Source organism: Macrobrachium rosenbergii, chromosome 17 (genome assembly GCF_040412425.1).
Source record: "Macrobrachium rosenbergii isolate ZJJX-2024 chromosome 17, ASM4041242v1, whole genome shotgun sequence".
Taxonomy (NCBI): domain Eukaryota; kingdom Metazoa; phylum Arthropoda; class Malacostraca; order Decapoda; family Palaemonidae; genus Macrobrachium; species Macrobrachium rosenbergii.
The window spans coordinates 37174028-37195465 of NC_089757.1; the positions used below are offsets into that span (position 1 = coordinate 37174028).

Below are 21438 nucleotides of genomic sequence, written 5' to 3' on the forward strand. Positions count from 1 at the left end.
AGTCTACACTTACCACTGTCTTCACTCTCCATCTAGTATTAAGGTAGAATAACATCACTATCCTAGCGAGCCTTTAGGGTATCCTCTGCCCTTCTATAATCCTTTCGTTCTTATGTCATACACTAGGCATCTCTGAGACTGTCTGAATTACTATTGTTTCGGAATGCTAAACAATTTAAAACTACCTATTCCCAGGCAACTTACAACAATCTTTATTAGGTTAGAATGGCATCCTGCATCACTTGATCCTTTTTTGGAAATATATGGCTTTAATTCTCATTGCTTGCATATTCAGGTTTAATACTGACTTTCTTGTGTAATTCTATAAAAAGATATTTTCACATTTCTTCGTTGATAGCATTATAGTCTTGAAACCTTGTTTCTTCTGTGACCAATAAACAAATGTGGGACAAAAACTCCTTGTAATAGGAGTCAGATTCCTCTTGTGTCTTTCAACTAAAGAGATTTTAATTTTAATCTAGGAGGTATGTGCTTAGTGCAGGAAAAAGGTTATCATCTGATGACAGCTTATTAGCTGCATGCACATCCAAGTGGCAGGACCAACTTACAATGGCCATAACATCATCTGCTCCACCTTTAAAAACAGAAAAAAAAAGTGACATACTGAACCTCATTCCCCGTTAACAAATAACGTATTGAAAACCAAAATATAAACCATATTAAACCTAAATCATAATTCAGTAAAAACCAGAACAGTTTAATTTACTTCACAATGTTATCTCTGTTGGCACCTAGTCAGTATTTAAGATTTTGTATATCAAATGACATTTCAAGTCTCATACTGAATGTTTACCAGTCCATCCTGCCTTGAAGAACACTATTGTTAAATTTTCTTCCAGCTCCAGTGAGTCATCATTACCCATTTTTAAACATTTTGTGAAAAATTAACTTGCTGTGGCTATAAGAATTCATCTTCATTAACATCCACTGTGTAAGACTGTGAAGACAGCTAATTTTGAGTATCTTTAGTAGACTACAAGGTCAACATCTGTGATATCTTGTTTATGTACTACCTGACTAATGAATAGTTGAGGCAAGCCTACACAATTCAGTCACAGTACAGTTGCCTTTGTCTTAATTTTTAAAACATAATTAAGTGCTGAAAACCACTTTAGATGACACCACACTTTGTTTAGCTAAGTCTTACAACATCGTAATCAATAATCTAGTATGATTGCTCCTTGGCTTTTGAACACTGTTTGGACACACCTTCCATTGCCAATTTTTTACACTCTAATATTGCCATCCTGGGTCTTCTACTGTCTCTGTCAGTCTTTCGGATGGATTCAGAAAGGTTGAGACTGCAACTTCTCCAAAACCAATGACCCTGGCATAATGAGGAGAGGATGTACATTATATCAAACCTAAGTCACGCCTGAGTTTTGCAAACACGTCACCTGTACATTGCAGCCCTTTATCTGACAGAATCCCATGTCTAACACAAATTTCCTTTGGCATTTTGACTACTAATACAGATAATGCTTCTCTTACCTAGATAACCCTCCCAAATTTTCAAAGATCCAGAAATAACTGAATAGTGTACTTACAACAAATCTATACTCTCTATCTCTGATTTATAATTATGTAAGGCCCAGCACCAACAATGGGGAGGCCATTCTGCACCGTCAAGGCAATGAAGTCATGAATCTTTATTTAAAAACAACATTTATTGTTCCTCACATTTGGCCAGTACAGTATGTGACATCAAAGCTTCCTCAAAAACAATTAATGCTCCTACACGGTTCATGTGAATCCTCCCCAAGCTTGGGGACGAACGTCAGGGTTCCTCACAACCCCATGCCGTCTTCCCACAAGAGCTCATCGTGTACAACCATCATTCATGACCCTGTAGCAGAATTTTGCTCTTGTTGGCCGGACAACTTTTGACAATTAACTCCTGAAGCAGATTTAATGAATCATTAATAGCTGTACAGATTCTTTAGCGTTCATCACATGCACACAAGTACAAAAGTGTCTGTAACATAGTAATCATTATCAAAAAGAAATAGTTCAATAGCATACACTGCACTGACATTCACTTGCAATAATGTAAAAAAATAAAAGAACTATGTGCGACAGTTGATACAGAAGACACTCATAGGAAAAAACAGAAATTCTTTCTTTAAAGAAGACATAAATAGCATACATAAATATCAATGTCTATTACCCCGTCATAGGCAATCTGACAATGACTGTATGACAATAAGACTAAACATCTTTCACAGACAACCAGTTTAACACTAATTTTTGAAGTTCAGACCTAAATAAAGTGCATAACTGTGCTCTAGAATTCTTTATTTTGACCCTGTGGCCACATTAAAACTTCCTAATAAGAATAAAAATACAGTAATAACATTCCTTTCTCTATAGACAGAATTCCATCAACTATTCATAGAACTGTGACAACCATCTTCACTTGAAGAACTGCAACATAAAACTTCACAAGAACTCAGAACTTCACAATAACTCATCCCATCTGCAAACAGTACATGCAACATATTCTGTAGAATGCACAGTTAATTGTCAGGTTACCTTATCCTACTTAGTTAACTAACTACCGTAGTTAACTAAATAGCTACACCAGAAGGGGAGCCATGAATTAAATGTTGCTGTTATTTTAATGAAAATATTTTATCAAAAGTATCAGGACAGGATCTGTTTAAGAAGTAAAGCTATTGTTGTCATGAATTTGAGAGTAGTCTGGTACAGGAATCAGATCCTTTTTCCTTAGAATTTTCTAATTTTGCAATTCTAGAGCCAAACTGGATGGCTCTCTTTGGTAGTCCAGCCGCAATTGTTAGTCCTAAGCGAGACGCAGCAACTCGCAGTATGAGTTTCTCGCCCAGTCCTCTTGGCATGTCAAGGTTTGCTTTCATCCAGATCGGGAGGGTGTTTAAAAATGATACGACGTCTTCATCCAGATAGGGAAATCTGAAGAGAGAAATATTTCAAATGAATTAATGTGATACAGGCCTGGTGATATTGATAGAAGAATGTTACTGAATTCTATCAGTGGTTGTCTGGGTATCGGAAAGCCAAAAATCTATAAAGTGGCCTTGCAACTTCAGTATCATACGTGGAATTTCTCAACAGATCTCCCATTACCAGAATCTGCTATAATGTACAGGTTTAACAAAGTGTCTCACACAGTATCATGCATAATTCCTCAAACTGACCTGAATGAGACTGTCTAGAGTGGGTGCAAGAGGATCTTCCTGGGTTGTGTATTTCTCTCATCAGATGCCCTTCATGGCAGTTTCATTACAAGACTCTACTGTTTTGAAATACTGTATACCATATTATCACTACATTCTTGACTATGAAATTCATTTTTGACGCAAGGAAAATCTGTCTAGCCTGTTACCATCATCAAATCTCACTTACTGGCTGATAAAGGAAACAAATTTCCATGACACAAGCCACTTTCCAAATGTAATAAGAGTAGCATTAAACAAGTTTTCTAAAATACTTTACTTCCAGAAATAGGGACACAAAGCTTAAGTCATGTAGGCCTAATTTTATGAATGATAAATACAAACCAAATTTTTCATGTTCAATCATATTAATGATAAACTCTCATACAGTAACACCTCAGCTTAATGAGCCTCCACTTTGCAGACTTCTGTATTTATCAGCTGCGATATTATGATTATTTTTTTCTGTGCAGCCATCTTAGATGTCATACATTTTTAAAAACCTCTTAAAACAAATGTTAAGCGTAAAGTAATTTAAAAAAAAAACTCTTAAAATGAATGTTAAGTGTAAAGTTATTTTGAAAAAAACCTCTTAAAATAACGTTAAGTGTAAAGTAAAGCTTAGTTTAGGTTAGGAACTATATGGCTTTGCTGCTACTTGTAAGGTATATAAAAGTGTCTGTTATGTTGAGGTGCTACTGAATACCAGAAAACCAGTAAGAAAGAGTGACTGTATATCACAAACATAAGTTGAACTGGCTCCTAACTATTACACACTCTAATTAAAGACATGAAAAATACAGCTTTAACCATCCACTGAAATATAAAAGTAAGGGCATTTCTCCTTATAGGAAGGTGTTATAAAATAAACAAACGACAACTCTATATATACATCACCTTGGTGCACGCCCATGGTCAGCTAATATTCTGTTGTCACGACCCAAATTCCTGGTGGGAATCCTGGAAATTTCTAGATCGATTTCCTCCAAAAGAGCCGCCCATCCTCCGTCATTAAACCGAACACGATGACGTGCATACCCACCCAATTGTTCGTCGGCTCCCATCCCACATAAAAGGACCTATGAATGAAGAAAGAATGGTTTAATTTAGTATTCAAAACGGAACCAACGCAAAAACATTTTACACTAATTTCTATGCAGTAGTTTTAAAGCTAGATAGAAAATAAAGCACAAAGTGGCATGGAAGGATTTTATCATACAATAAGAAATAAACCTTTTTGGCTAGAGATGACTTTGCAAGGTGACAAAGTAGGATACTATTTATGGCATAATAGCTGACTTTTACACATGAAGATTAGTGCAAGTTTAGGCAAGAAAGAGAAAAACATAGATCAAGTACTTATGAAACATTTCAACAAGAAGTCAGAGCAATGAAGACCAATTTGTATGTGGTGCCCATGTATAAGAAAAAAAGCTTAACAAAACTGAAGCAGATGTGATGAAAAGTGGTGAGGCTCAGCAGCATAGAAGGTAACTTTTTTAGAACAATTTTAGTTTTTGTACTTGAAGTGTGATGTGTTTTGAAAGAAAGGGGTAAGTAATCATATCAGGTGTGGGCAGATGGAGGTTCACATGGTGAATCAGTCTCAGTCCCACAGCTTGCTCAACCGTGGTCACTGAATTGTGTCTATGAAGCGTTACCATTTCTGCGCTACGGAAGCGGTGCTTTTCTTTTGGCGTTTCCTATGCCCTCCTAAGGGTCATCTTTTTGTTATTATTTTTGTGTTTATTGATAGGGTTACCACTTAGTAAGTGACAGAAAACTGTGCTTCCCTTAGCCATGAAATAGGAGATAATTGATCACCTTCAGGGTGGACTCTGTCAAAGGTGATTGCAGAGTATGGTGCACCAAAGATGACCTTATGGGACATGTTGCACTCAAAGGACAGGCTTCGGTCGTATATGCAAGAAGTTGGAAACCAAACCAGTAAGTTATTATTATTGTTGTTTGAAAATAAGCTAGCATTTGCAGATAGAGTTAAGGGAATAATGTTAGTCAGAGATCAACCACTATAAACGGCACTTGGCAATGTATGGATTATATGTTTTACAAATTTCACTAAAACCTTACTGATTTTTCTACAGTGCAGTACTGCACAGTTTCCACTGATATGCTTTCCAATTGGCTTTCATAACGTTGCATTCATTTTTCACAATAATGGGTACTGAAATACAAAGAAAAAGAATCAGTATAGGAAATCTGGTATCATTTACCATAGAAACATGCATAAGGACTGTACTGTACCACCAAAGACTCAAGTTATTGGTTTTAATATAACTTGTGGAATGGAATATAAAATTTAGGCCAAAAGCCAAGCGCTGGGACCTTTGCTGTCATTCAGCGCTGAAAGGGAAAAAGGGTAAAAAGGTTTTAAATTCGTAACAAGAGGAAAACCTCGCAGTTACACTGTGAAACAACTGTGAGCAGAGGGTGGAAAGTAAGATGGAAGAAAGAGATTATGAACAGAGGTATAGTAAAAGGAATGAAAGGGGTTGCAGCTAGATGCTGACAGGATGCCTAATATAGTAAAGCTTTGACATATTTATTCTTTAACTCAGAAAACTGTCAACAGTTATGTTAAGTCTGAATGACATTTTAATTACCACGGACTTCATTAGTAAGAAACAACTAATCTTACGCTAAGAATGAAAATATTACAGTACAATTTACACTCTTAGTGAAGAGCTACAGTTTATTATATATCTCATAGTACTCTTTAATGAAAATTTTACTCACACGCGCAGGAGAAGTGTAAGGATTCCCTGCAATAAATCCCTGACCTCGTCCACCAAACCATAGCGCGCAACCAATGCTGTCATCTAAAACGGACATCAGTGGAGCCACCAGGTGGGAAATGTGACTTGCTCTTTCTTCTGCCAGCTCTTCACTAGTTACATTTATCTGTGAGGAAGTCTATTTATTAGAAGCAAAAAGGGACTACAATATTAAGATATGAAAATGTTAAAACAGCTGAGAATACATATGAATTGCATTATTATCAATACGATACGTTATGGTTATAAGAATGGAATGGAATATGAAACTTAGACATAGCGCTGGGACCTATATGGTCATTCAGCACTGAAAGGGAAATTAAGAGTAAAAAGGTTTTAAGGTAAAACAGGAGGAAAACCTTGCAGTTGCACTATGAAGCAATTGTTAGGAGAGGGTGGAAAGCAAGATGGGAGAAGAGAATATGAATGGAGGTACAGTAACAGGAATGAAATGGGCTGCAGCTAGGGGCAAAAGGGATGCCACAAAGAACCTTAAGTAATAACTACAGTGCACCACATGAGGTGCACTGATGACAATACCCCCTACTGGGGTACACCACATTATAACTTCTTTTAAAAAAATACCAAACATATTTTGTGAATTTTGTTATATTAAAAAGTTAACTGGAACATATCACCATGTTTAAATGGTAAGCATGCCTTATGGCTACCAATTTCCTTGCAAAACTTGCAAATATTAGTACTGTGTGTCACATGGCCATTAAAAGTAATGCATCAGTAACTGCAGAGAAGTTACTATTCTCTCATAGCAATCCTTAACAGTATACGGTCCTTCTGAAAAATCGTTAATTCACAGATGGGCTGCAGGAAATATTAATTCATTCATGTCATGCTAAATGATACATATGAACATTCAATTCTTTAACCCTAGACAATCTACTGTAATGGTTGCTCAAAATCATATATCTGACAAGGACTTACACTTTGATATAGTATGCAAAATAAAATTCTCTTGATTTGTTAACTGATTTGAATAACTGCTAAATCAGCTGAATTCTCCTTATGAAATCTGTATGGATAGTGAAATACTATTCAATCTGGTTACAACATATAAATAAAACCTTATACACATATAACTTTAAGTGGTGTTAGTGTACAAGGTACGTATGAGTGGCTTATGACTTTCACTTCAAATACAATGACTGTGAATGGCCAACCTTACTTCTGCAACTGGTATGTCAACACGCTATGACTCGCTGCAACTTACAGGTCTTGGTACACCAGCACAAATCAGCTCATAAGTGAACCCTAGACTTCATACAGCGCAATGAATGAAATTGAAGATTTCTCATATAGCAAAGTTTTAGGCACTGAAACTGCATCACAAGTTCTCCAGTGAAATGTCTACACTGTTCTCACCAGTCACTGCACAGCATACAAATTCCTTTCATATATGATGATATTTCTGTAAATCAATTCATCTACTCAGAAATCTTGCCCCAATTTAAACGTATCATCCAGATTACCTTCAAGCTACAGTATATGGTGACCATGCCCTTGTCATATGGATACTATTGTGGTTTCTGTTTTGCTAGGATGAAATACGAAGTCCTTTCTTCTCTCCGCAAACCAAATACAGTAACACTAGGAAACTGGCTTTCAGTCAGATTCACTTCATGAAGTCAGCAATTCTTTCCTTCCACCACTAAACTATGAAGTTCTATACATACAGTATACAGTAGTTTAATTTACTGTACATGCTTTAGTATTTTCGTTTTAATACCTATGCCCTTTGATCTTTCAAGAGAAAAGGACTGCTGTTTCCTTTGAAATAATCATGCTCCTTCTCTTAGTGTCTACCTAAAAATCTCTGGCTTAATATAAGAATTTAGCAGCCAATCTGATCAGTCTCTACACTAAAACGAAAAATGGTGTGTGCTTTTGCAGTTTTAACTCTGGCTTCACATAAAAATTTCTCTGTGTAAATAGAAATTTGGAAAACTTTTTCCTACAACAGTTATAGTCTTATTAAGTAGCAATTCTTCACTGTAAATAATAAGTGTGATACTCAATACAGCTGCAATTCCTATGCATATCAATAAAATGAAAACTGGCTAACGGAAACAGCATTCACCATCAAATGACACTTACCTCTACAAAGTTCCATTTCCTGTTGGGTCTGATTCCTTGTAGCTGTCTCCAACATTCTCTTCCTGTTATTCTGTCAGGTACATCATAATCCAAAGGAACATCATGCTGAGTTTCCAACTTTGAATCCTTGATTTTTGTATTCATTTTAGTGTTCTTTTCATTTCCATTTGCTGAATGTTTCTGTGCAAATGCAACATTAAGCAGATCTATGCTCTCCCCAACGTCAACACAGGTATCTAAAATCAGCGCTATCATAGCAGAATCTACGCCACCAGAGAACAACACAGCAATTTTTGAATGGTTACATTCCATTGATCTTGTACAATTTTTACATCTTTGAGGGCATTTGTCAACTCTCCTTTGTACAGAATAGCACAGCACATTCAACAAATTATCTATTTCAATCTTCATTGATGAATACAAATGTTCTGTATCAGCCTTCCCTAGGGAACACGGTAGAGATCTTAAAAAATCTGTGGTGGTATCATCGGCAACAGTAGTGTTCAGGGGGTTCACCACAGGCGACACAACTGTGCGTTGCTCCACACGAATGAAGGATTCTAGATCGCCTAAACCTTTTAAAACTTTGTGGCTCCAAGGAATAAGGCTTACACAAAAATCAGACAACACTCTTGTGGAATCAAGATCTAAAGAGTAAATGCCCAGTGCTGGTACTTCTTGAACACTTTCCTTTCGGTGAGAAACTGAACTAACCATAAATACAGGACAGGTTTCCTGTGGCTTCTGCCAGAGCAAGCTGTGCCTACCAAACATATCCCTGCCAAAGTATAATCGCTTTTCCTCTTTTCTAAAGTACACAAATGACCATGGTCCCTTGATTTTGCTAAAGAACAAGATCATCTCATCTTCATCCTTTGAAGCTAAAGCTTCTGATATGTATTTTGTGTCACTTATCTCTTTGCTTATCTGAAAAAAAAATTTAAAATATAACATTATACATGCTTTATAAGATGTCAACAAGCCTTGTATTTCATAGATACACAACCATCCTTTTTCTAAGGCTCCACTTTCATATGGGAGATACCACATACAGTGATCTTTGCCTTACTTCCCAAAAACCTTACATTTCTTGATTCATTGTAGAGCAGAGATGTGTCAATTACAAGAGGTTAGGAAAGAGGCCACATCAAGTATAATTAATGAAGAAGAACTAAGTCAACTTTCTTTTATTTTGCATGTTCATACAAATTACAAACCTATTATTTCCACCAAACAAAAATCACAAATTCAAGATACAGTAAATTGTAGTTTTTTCTATGGATTTGTAATCTGTAACGCATCCATGCATGAGTGAAAGCTGATCCAGTCACTGAAACTTGGTAACAAATGAGTTAATCAGTGGCAAGTGACACAATCACTTGATTAACAAGTGTTACTTTTTCCCTTCAGCAACAGGGACAAATACCGAGTCGGTTAGAGGTGGAATCATAAACAAGATTTCAGGTTTTTATACCTGAGAAAAATACAAATTACCTTGAATTTGCAAGAATAAGAACCTTCATCTTTCATAAGGAGATTCACTCCTTAGTAGGAGGTATTGTCTGCCAAATCTAATGAACATAACTGGTGTTGTTCTTCCACCCAGAACTGTCAGCTTCCCAGTCACGTACGTGAGCAGGAGATGGATGACTCCTGTAACTATCTGTACAGCCTGTTGTATACGATGCCAAAGCTATGGTTTGTGTGTAACCTCATTCTAAAAACACAGAACACTGGTTTCCCATCGGGATGGGGAGACTTGTTCAGAAGAGTGTTCTGGATAAGTGGTTTTTCCTGACCCTTGGCCTAAAGCATGGCCTAGGTTCATTCAGTCAGCCTTGCCAATACCATAATAAAGACAATTACTACAGTACTATGTATTCAGAAAGCTAAATGTTTGTTAAAAGAACTTTACATTCAATATATACAGTACAATCATTATAATAAAGTCATTATAATAAAGTAAAAATTATTGACTAAAATGGTTCTTTTGCTCTGTAAAGTAATAATCACTCATTGAAAAAGACAAATTTTTAACTCTATTGATTCCTGAATCCACATCATAGATGAGTGCAAACAATGCATAGCCTGGGCTAACCTGGGACATTTAATTATGGGAAAATGCACAAAGAGTATGAGAAAAATACTGGATGATAAAGCAGGTTAGCTTAGACTACCCCAATTAGGGATAAACGTTAAAAGCAAGAATAAGCCAGCACACATGATGAGTGCTCTGGGCCACCTTTTTGTGTCTACTAGTCCTAACAAATGGCACCAACACGCTGACCAAGAAATTTCTACGTGACAGGTGACCAAAAAAGACACTACACTCTATAGCATGTACTCCTGACCTCTGCAAGAAGTACAGTAAGAATGAGGGTCAAGAGATAAAGAACACGAACCTCCCGCACACAATTCATCACCATTCTCACCATAGGCATCAATTAAACAAACAGGCCAGAGTCACCATTGATTCGCACCATAAAATATTTAAAATTTCATTTTCAACAAGAGCCAAGATTATGACTTGAGTGATGCACAGATGTGTACAGCAAGGCGGCCCAGAAAAAAAAGTGGATTTTGCTTAATGAATCTGCAAGTGGTTCACCCACCCTTCACTTACCTATCACTACTTAACCACCTTATTACCAAGCATCAGTAACTGGAACACCTTTTACTGAAGGTGTATCCATGTAAAATACGAAGGTTTGCACCCTCGTAGGAACAAATTTTCATAAAAATCTGCACATTATGCTTTGTGTAATCCTGCTAACAAACATACAAACAAACTATACCCTCCCTGGTGGAGATGACGATGATAATGAAATCCTTACATACTCATTAAGGAGAAATAAAAATGTGGAAGTGTTAATTAAAAGGACTGTACAATACTTGATAAGATGTTCAATATGTCACCTCTCCCTTCCTAGCTTCCCCTGTGCAAAAATTTTTACAAGATTATCTTCCTAGCTTCTCTCCCACCTATCTATCAAAGTGGACAAAGAAAAACATGGAACATTTACAGATTAATCACATAATGAATTTGCCCTTTTATAGGGAAATAACCACCTCATATCCAGCAAGAATATCTCCATTCCAAAGCAGAAGATTCCCATGCGCGTCTTCGAAAGGTTGTGGTGATGGTTCATCTCCTTGAAGCCACAATACTGAGCCTTGAAATGTTAACCTTAGCTGGAAAACAAAGGCAATAATCAAAGCTTTATCATTTAAAAGGAAAATATAACATAGCTAATTAAAACCCTTCCTTCATTATCACCATTTCAAGAAATTGAAATTATTTGTAGCTCTTCAAATTACATACCATACATACTTTACTTTTACAAGAGTATTTGCTGATGATGCAAAAACAGTAACAGAACAATTTAATACAACACAATACTAAGTGTGGAGTTACAACATATTGTTATTGCTCTTATGATTCTTGTTTTTTTCTAGTATTTTCAAAGGCATAACTTTAAAATGGAAAACGAAACAGGGCTAAAGGAGACAAATATAAACAAACCAATAAATAAATAAATAAACACATTTCCAAGTGAGAGGCAATACAAAGGCATTGTTGACTGACAAGCTCAAGATACTTCCAACACAAGTATACACTTCCCACAAGTAATATGTTAGGTGTGCACGAGCCTAAAACTAGGACAAGCGTACACTGAATTAATTTAACGAGATGTCTGATGAATATTCTTCTCCCAATCCAATAAAAACAGGTGACTTTATTGGGCTGTGAATTAAGCATGACGAATGTAGAGAAAGAGAGGTGTTTAGATGCTGAAGTTTGTGCTATGAACCGAAACAGAAGTGACCAGTCTGGCAGGTGAGACAGGGCAGGCCCCTGGTGGTCAGGTCCAACCAAATATTAATAACTGCTTAATTCATTCGAGTATACAAAGTCAGCGCTTGGGTTAACCATCTACCAAGCATTGCTGTACTTATAAAAGTAAAACAAGACGTCCATTTTTGTTACAGAAATATGCTGGTTGGAACTTTCATTCGGCATAGAAAGGGCTAAGAACAACACATAGCGGTACACTGATTAAATCTGGATACAGGAGTTCCACAAGATGTTAAAGTATACTTGAATCGTTTCTCATTTGCAAAACGATTTCACTTATGTGAAAATGTGAAGTACGCTCAAACAGTGGCTCAATTTTGTGTTACAAAGTTCACAGCCAACTAGTTCACAAGCCTGCCCACCATAAAAATACAATTAACAGACATTTGAGAATATTGTACTAAACATCCCAAGTATACTGAATATTCATTAAAGCAAAGCACCAGAGTACAATCTTTACTTACACATGAATGCAGCCCTATAAATTAAAAAACATTAAATACTTTGCAAAAATCATTATCAAATGCTGAGTATAGCTATGTAATATATCTTACCTCATCAATTTTAAGATCTCTCTTGTCAATGCAATCAGGTCCCCTCCGTGACAACAAAGTTTGGTTGGATGATACCTGAAAAATATAATGTAGATCACTACACCAACCTAAACAACTCTGAAACAATATTGTTTCGCTTTATACAAATACATAAATTTACACATTTTTATCTGTTAATTGTACAGAAATGAAACCCTAGCAAACTGACATACAAAAAATTATATACTAGAGCTGTATTATCTGATGTATCGCAAAGTGTGCAGTAGGTTTCTCCCTCACTCAAACCTCCCTGTTATCATATGAATTCAATCCAAGGTGGTGGAAGATGATCACATGTTAAACAAAACACTTTTTATTGAGAAACATTAAATGGTTTTACAGATTTTAGCCAAGTCTTAACAACTAATCCAGTACTAATTACAAATTACATGAAGTACCAATTAAGATGAGAGAAAATTCATATACCTTTCAGCACCACATACATTAATGACTGCTATGTGAAAACACGAGACATTAAAGTCTGTGTTATATCTGTAGCATGTATAAGTAAGGTGTTGTTAAACAAAATTGCAGTGTTGCTATTCCTGGCACAAAATATGTTGGAGAAGACCTTTAACTGGGGTCATCATCATTTTTAAGATTCCAGCTGATTTAAAAAGCTTTTGCCCATCCACAACAATGAAAGTTTCTCAAATCTACTTCCTAATCTTCAGTACCAACACAATGAAGGTGGACAGCAACTCAGTGTAATATGGGTATATGAGTAACTTTAAATTTAAATTTTTCCAAACACGCCTCGTTCTCAACAAGAATCTGTGATAGGGCACCGACAGGAGAGCTAAGGTGCGCGCTGAACTAACCTACTAACAAGAATATATGACAATTGCAATCACACTTACCAATCCATCAATTTCATCCTCAGAAAAACAGCAAATAAAACAAATGCCGCACATGTTTTGCAGGTTCCGTATGAGCAAAACAGGTGGAATTTTCTCACTTCAGTACCTGTTTTCCTGAAAAGAAAACACAATTTAGTACGTTATGCTTAAATATTATACAGTACAAAGAAAAACAATTGTTTAAAATATCACAGAAAAATACTTCCAAAACAAATATTGTACTTTAAAAGTTTGCTTTCACAAGTGAAGCCATCTAGGCGGTCCCTTGGTTTGCTGATTGCCTGCTCTGCCAAGGCCGTAACCTGAAAATTGTCGTAAGCCGGAAAATTGTCGAAAATCATCAAAAATCATAAGAAAACCTTACTTTTAATGCTCTGGGTGCATTGAAAACGATGTAAACTGCATTTCTGGATCGGGGTCCCGTGTCACCCGGTGAAATAGTCCATTCAGCACTTATTTCTAGGTAATTCCGTTTGCTAGATACCAGAGAAAGCTAAATGAAATGCTGAGTTATTTACCCCAGAGCGAGCTCCACTCAGATGGAGTCGTGTATGGAAAAGGCAGTGAACTACAAAAACACGGAACCTTATCTATAGAGATTCCCAATGTCAAAAGTCCCAACGGAGAGAGGTGCGGTACAAGCCCCATGCACTACTGCATGGACTGTATACAAGTGGCAACACTAGCCGCATTCCATGTTAGCACCCACCCACTAGAATGAAGTTTTATCAAGGAGGGGAGAATGAAAAAGGTGGGTCACCGGGTGACACGGGCCCTCTCCAGAAATAGATTTTTCCTTTGTCAAAATCCTTTTTCTGATCGAGTCCCTGTCACCCGGTGAAATAGTAACAGAGAAATAAACATCATTCTTATGCTATTAAAGACTTAAATAGAAACGTTGAAAACTAGGGAGAATTCTACCCTGAACATAAGTAAGGTCCTCTAAGTTCATGTAATGAAAATAATGTAAGTGGTCACCGTCTCAAGATCATGAGCTAGAATAGCACCCTGAATAGGCTTGTATTAAGAAAATACTTCCTGCCTAATAGCAGACCCAATGACAGTGCCCCCCCTTTTTTAAAGGAGAGGACCTGACAAAATTAAGTAGGTCCTGTCTAAAAAGCCTGCAAGGAGAAACTGGACACAGAAACAGACCTTGTAAAGGGGGAGTACTTTTCCAAGGTGACCACCGAAATGAGGACCTTCAATGTAGATAGAAAGTTAGGGGGTGAGGAATTCACAACACTACCCTGAAGAGGGGAAACCAAACTGATTGGTTCCGCCAGACAAACTAAACTGATTGGTTCCGCTTGAGACAGGCAGACAGTACAGGAAAACTAACACTAGAAGCTAAGCTGATTAAAAATTTTGGGACTTCTTTTTAACAAGGAAAGATAGAACAAGGTGATTGTTGTTCATCGAAGCTAACTCCGATACATTACTCAAAGACCAGAAACCGAATGTGGACGGAGTACTGTTCTTTAGACTAACACAGACCTTAGGGGATGAAAGTTAAGGGCCTGTGAGTCTGGTTCCAACAAAAACACTTTCTCGAGGCCAATGCGGTCGCATCAGTACTATAGCTTTCAAAACTATGTGAAGAGTGCTAGTTACTTAACTGCAGAACCATACTGCAGTAGAGTAGATCCCTTAACTGATTTCAGGAAAACAGTAATAACAGGACCAATATCAGTTTCCTCTCAACTGTAAGATTCACAAAGACCACAAAGCCAGGACATCAGAGTTTGGGGGGCTGACGAGGCTGAGTTATACCAGACGGGGACAGCTTGATAGTTTGTGGCTGAATTGGGTTGCAAACAGACCTACTTCCAGGCCCAGGAAAAGGTCACAAGACTACCTGAATGATGCCCCCGCCTAAGGACTATTCCGACACCGGGGAGGCCCTGGATAGGAAAAAGGCAGTGACCTTTTTGGACCCCTACGAGAAGGGTGGTAGACAGAGGCACCTCGCCTGCTGGTTATGGAGAAGAATGAACCATAACTCCGAACGGAGCTGGTCGAGTCCAAAAACCACCTGTTTACCAGCGCACTATTGCTGTTTTGTTCAGAACCAGCCTAAAAGGAAACCTCTTGGGGGAGTTTCCAGGACAGGAAGACTGTCACCGCCCTCCAAAAGCGTTGATATGGAACTGTCGGGAACGTGACCGACTAGAGTACCATGTACTCCATTGGGCCAAAAATAACCACCTCACCCGCCAGAGAGGTGACGGTGTGGAATACTGAGGCGGAGGAAAGCTGGAGAGGAACTGACTTCGGTAAGCACTTGACAGTTGTGCAGGCCGAGGCCACTATTCAAGTAGGAGGAATCAGGAGACACGTCCTCTGATTCCACCATACTGGTCATAAACTCCAGCTTTGACTTCTGTGAAGGAGAACTGTCACTGAAGCAAACTGAGAAAACCAGACCTTTTCTTGGGCACGGGGAGAGGTATGCTTGAGATGATGAAATGATAAGATACCCTTGCTATCTCTTTCCACTTCCACTGGATTCATAACTCACGAAGGCTACCGTCCTGAATCAGGTGGGATTCCTTCCTGGTTACTTAGAAGCCCAAAGACTAGAAACCGATTATAATGACCGCCCTCAGGCAATTCCACGCTGGGTGCCCAAATGAGCCAGGCAACTAGATATGCAGCTAGCATAGCCTCCTAATACCGGAGCTGTTGAACTACGGTATTGTTCAAACTGGCGAAGACTCTGGAGCCGCATTGAGGAGGGCATGAACCTGAAGAGGTACGCTGCTCCCCGAGTCTGAATCCCAGAAGGGATAGGACCTTTCTGCAACCAAGATGTGAAAGGAAGCGTCGGAAAGGTCTATAGAGGTGTTACGGCCCACTGGCGCAGTAGATCCGAACCCACAAGACTGTAAGCAACCGAGACACTGCGCCAGAATAAGGAAACAAACGGGACACGCCCGGAAAAATTTTCCAGTGGAAGGGAACTTCCTTGGCAGACTGAAAAAGCCTGACAGGCCATTCTTAAAGACCCCAGAACTCTGGCCGGAGGCTGATTGAACCTGATTGGGAACAACAGTCCAGCTCCACCGGGCCCTGATAACTATACTCTGGGCCCAGGAACTGAAGTTCCAGTGGCCCCGAAAATGGTACAGCCTCCCACCCATAAGGAGAAATACTACAGGGAGGAGGCTTGATTGCCTCCCGTGAAGCGAAAGCCTTCCCAATTTCTCGGAGAGGAGTAGGATGCATCCCTGCTCTATGATAACCCGAGGGTCAGAGCCTCTTGCCAAATGTCTAGTGAAAATTTTTTCCTTAGGTTTTTCGTATGAACAAAGAAAACCCGGCGGGCATTGCTATCTCTTTCCCGTGGGGGAGGCAGAGACACACGGGCGTTACAGGGGCTGATGTGTTGGCTGAACCCGCACACATCGAGGTGGAGGCTGGGAGTGAGAGCTGACAGCTGTCAGGGGCAGAGACCTGAAGAGCCTGCACCACTGCCTGAGCAGGGGGGCTCTTGAACTACATGAACTTCTTTGCCGGACTTAGGGCAGGTCCCAGCAAGATCAGACCATTTCTGCTCGTAGGGTAGAGCACCCATGAGAACGGAGGCTCTGGGTAACAATAGTAGCCCCAGATGGGCCATGCTCCAACGCCCACCGGGGGAAAAGATTAATTCTCCAGGTGAAAACCGTTCATAAGATTTTTTTCAGCTCAGGCGGAATGGGCAAGCCCTGACTTGCACCCTGTTTCAGCTTCCGAAAATTGACTCGAAGCTTAGGAGCTGCACACGCTGAATAAATTAGAAGCGTGAGTCCAGGGTTAGAAGATTCACTGTGAATGTATCTGTGATATCTGTCTCGGAAATGCCTCAGCGATACATTTTCAAAACAAGCCTGTTGATAAGAGGGGCTACATTCGGAGCACAAGGGGTAAACAGGGCTCTCCAAGAGAGCACGGTAAGACCCCACAGCTGGCGTGAACTTGGAATTCTCCGCCTGCCACTCCGTTAGAGTCCTCAGGGAGACGCATGTGTCCAGCCCCTAGCTGAGGGCTCACTTATGGATCCTGCCAGACAGATGCCATGCTCGTTCTGACAGTCTGGTAAAACCCGGATAAGAGGATACCAGACCAGAAGGAAGAAATGCCCTTCCACCAACCTCCGCGGTGCCCACACCCCGACAGGAGGGTGCCTTCATGCTGGGAAGCATAAAGGGAAGGCACCAAGATTCCCCAGACTGGAGGGGAAAAGAGGTGGAGATGTCGAACGATAGAATTCCAGAACGGAGCAGGACTTAACAGGTGATCCATTGACAATGAGTCTTGAGATTAATCTCTTGGGATTTGGCTCTGGGAAAGGGGAAGGCATGGACCATGACGTAGATAGTTAGTTAATAGGTTGACAATGACCCTCATAACGAAGCTCCTTATAAGGAGACCCGTAAAAGAGTTTTCAACAAAGGAAGGAGGGGGTAACCGCCTTGTTTGCTTGGGCCGTGTCCTTTCAGAAGGCAGGCCAAACTCGTAGATGGCACGGATTAGAGATCCGAGACGTCATGAGGGGCGAGCGGGTCTTCTTGGTTTTAAAAGGGTGGTCTTTTTTTTTTTTTTTTTTTTTTTTTTACTGACTTCACCTTAGGGATGTAGACCAGAACCGTCGAAAAGGGATGAGAAGGTAACGAATCCCCTAAAGGAAAAGTTTGCCTCACCTAATTCCGAGCTAAGCGGAAAAGGGCTTGTCTCAATTATTCCCGCACCTACTTATCGCTCCGGGACGATGTTCACAGGTCCGAGCGAGACAGAAGGCCGCAACGTCTTCAGAAAACTCTCCGTAACCAATTAACTGCAAGCGAAGAGTTACGAGACTTTATGACCGGCCTCCAGGAGGGGGAAAATTAGAACCCCAGACACGGAGGAACAACTATCAATAATTTATATAAGACGGAGTTTGGCGAAAATCCTTTTATTATTGAGTTTACATCAAAAAACCTTCAAATTATGATTATTCTGCCGTTTTGGGGCCATATTTCTTCCGTCCCGGATCAGCGTGACGGCCGTCAAGAATCCCCGGAACATGCGTCGTAAGTCGGGAAATAATTTCTGATGAATATATTTGAAAAGCGTCGTAACCTCGGAACGTCGTAAGCCGGAACCGTCGTAAACCGGGGACTGCCTGTAATTTCAAAGCTATGTAATTTACATTTTTCCTAGGTATACAAACCAAAGCCTGGAAATGGTCACTGAAATTTGGTACAAGGTGGTTAACTGGTGGCGGAAAGGTGAGTAGTGGGGTGCCACCAACTCAAGTACCAGTAGCCCGTCACTTTTCTACCAATAACAAGACAAAACAGTAATGGGCTGCCACAAAAGCAAGCCCAAGCTCTGGCAAATACTGTCCCCAAAATAGCATTGGGGAATCAGGCATGACTATCAGCCATAAAAGGTTACTCAATAACAAGCTTTGCAGCATTAGGCACCATTAGCACTGGAAACCAGCACTATTGGGCCTCGGCAGCTGAGTGTGGCACATCGCTCAGTCAATCTGTAACAGATACTGGCAAACATGGCGTGCCAGGCACTTATACCATATGCGGAAAAGGGTGCCACCATGTCAGCAGTCCTTGCCAAGCACAAGTAGAAAGGAATTATCTGAAGAGAGCTGTCCATTGGAAAATATCAGCCACGAACCCCCAACAAAGACGGAAATCTTCCCTTGGCCTGAGGAATAGATCAGGGAACTGATCTGGGTAAAACTGAAGACTACTACCATGGCCTGGTCACACCAGTTGCCAATCAGGATATTTACCGCCTTCCCTTTATGTTTACAATAATTAATGTCTTTTGTTAATGTTTTTACATTCACCCCCAAGGGGCTGGTAATAAACATGGTGCCCACTTTGCAAATGAACTGGTAGTTAACGAACCAGAAGGGTGTAGTGGTAGTCTTCACTTTTACCATGATCAGTACTAGGCTATACCATAATGGGAACAGTGCTGGACCAGGGAGGTGATGAAAAAATATGAGTTGGCATAATATGCAAATATGTGCCGAGATTGACAAGAGCATCGCCAGACACTGGTAGTGCATATAAATCATTAAAGAGATACCTGCCTATACACAATACATCCACAGAAGTCCTTAGAACACAAATTCCGCCCTCAGGGTATCTGTGGGCGATGAATATCTAACAACACAAATGCCTCACAAGAGCATTGTTTTTTTACCTCACAATTGCTAAAAAAAAAAGTGATGCCATTATTCAAATGAGAGTGTGGGCCCTCCCACGCTTCTCTGTCCTGCCAACAGCAGCACTATAGAACAGTTCGGCATGGGGTATTACCTTGGAAATTGACTTTTTTTATAGTATTTTGGTTGCTTAACAAGAATTTACTGTTATTTTTTGGCGGTCGACTGTAATTAACCTGTAATTAACCTCAGAACTAATATGTTATCGTATGCTGGCCATCCTGGAATGTTATTGCGCATGCGCAGTGTTATAGAGGAACTTTTAGTATAAAGTGGAGTTTCCTTCACCGGGGAGTCTGGGGGCTCTGCCCCTGGCTAAGTAACGTGGCCTACTAGGTTAAGTTAGGGTACGTTAGGCTAGTATAGTTCTTTTATAATAGGTTTCCTTTGCAAATCCCTTCTTGAACATATGGCTCCCTGATGACTTGCACATGTGCGGAAAAAAGTTAAGTATATCTTAACCAGACCACTGAGCTGATTAACAGCTCTCCTAGGGCTGTCCCTAAGGATTAGATTTATTTTACGTGGCTAAGAACCAACTGGTTACCTAGCAACAGGACCAACAGCTTATTGTGGAATCTGAACCACATTATGACGAGCAATGAATTTCTATCACCAGAAATAAATTCCTCTAATTCTTCATTGGCCGGTTGGAGAGTCGAACGCTGGGCCAACAGCGTGCTAGCCAAGAGCTCTACCCACCCCTCCAATGAAGGACTGTGCATGTGCGGAACCATTCCATAACAACATGGCAGAACCATTCCATAACAACAACATGCCAGTCCAGTCTTTCTCCCAACAATTTCCACCACCCAAAACCCCGCATTCCCAAAGGGTCCCCAACCTTGTTGAATAGGAATATGAGGTTAATAGCCAAATTACTGACTGACAATAAACAACACCACATCCTTCACCAGCAACACTGTGCTAAAAGTTTAGGAAAAATGAATTTCCAAGGTAATAGTCTGTGCAGGGCTGTTGCTTAGAAATACCCACAAAAGTCCTCAGACCAAAATTTCCGCACCAACGTATTTGTGGGCGATGAATATCTAAAAACACAAACGTTTCATAAGAGCACTTTTTTTTACCTCATAATGGCTCAAAAAAAGTGAAGCCATTATTTAAGTGAGAGTGCGAGCCCTAGTAGCTCCACCAACAGTCAATTACATTGATATCAAGCTTCAGTGACCATAAAAAGGACGGAGGTTTGTATATGTGTTCTCATATAAACAATTAAGCTAGGTTACCTAAATAGCCTAGGTATAGCAATGATAAGCAAAAAAATGTACTAAAATGCTCACAAGTCTAATGGTAATGTTCACCTAAACTACTCTATATTCATATTTTTCCTTCTAGCGTATAGAATAGTTCCTACCTTTGACCCAAGCCATGAAGCAGACGGAAAGCGTTATCCTAGAATAAGTTTAGCCTGCTTTGTTTGTCGCAAGGTAGCCTAACAAAGAATGGACTGGTTAGGCAAAGCACGAGAGCAAACATAGGTTATATATGACCTCCACGTTCGATATTCCAAAGGGGAAGCGTCCCAACCCATCTACAGAAACTACCTTGCACAGATTTACGCATGCGAGGCTTTGTTGTTTTTGTGTACACTTGCGACCACCTATGTCGAATGAGTCCGTTTTGATTTCACAAAAATAAATGACCATCGAAAATAAAAAGGCAATGCTACATTTCACAATAAATATACCTTCCATTTTAGTTCTCTTTCAATTTATAATAAGCCGCAATACAAGTCGTAAGGCTATCTATTACTTTTTCGCGAC

At 39.6% G+C, this 21438-nt stretch overlaps 1 protein-coding gene across 1 annotated transcript; it reads right to left on the minus strand.

Moving 5' to 3' along the window:
• Positions 1 to 1669: 1669 nt before the first annotated feature.
• Positions 1670 to 21402, minus strand: LOC136847862 (asparagine synthetase domain-containing protein 1). Its single transcript, XM_067119845.1, has 8 exons — positions 21030 to 21402; positions 13432 to 13545; positions 12533 to 12607; positions 11192 to 11314; positions 8123 to 9049; positions 5973 to 6137; positions 4113 to 4294; positions 1670 to 2952 (listed from the first exon to the last, which is right to left on the minus strand). Exons 2-8 carry the CDS (start codon positions 13483 to 13485, stop codon positions 2703 to 2705), a joined length of 1776 nt encoding a protein of 591 aa, XP_066975946.1. The 5' UTR covers positions 13486 to 13545; positions 21030 to 21402; the 3' UTR covers positions 1670 to 2702.
• Between the last annotated feature and the right edge of the window lie 36 nt (positions 21403 to 21438).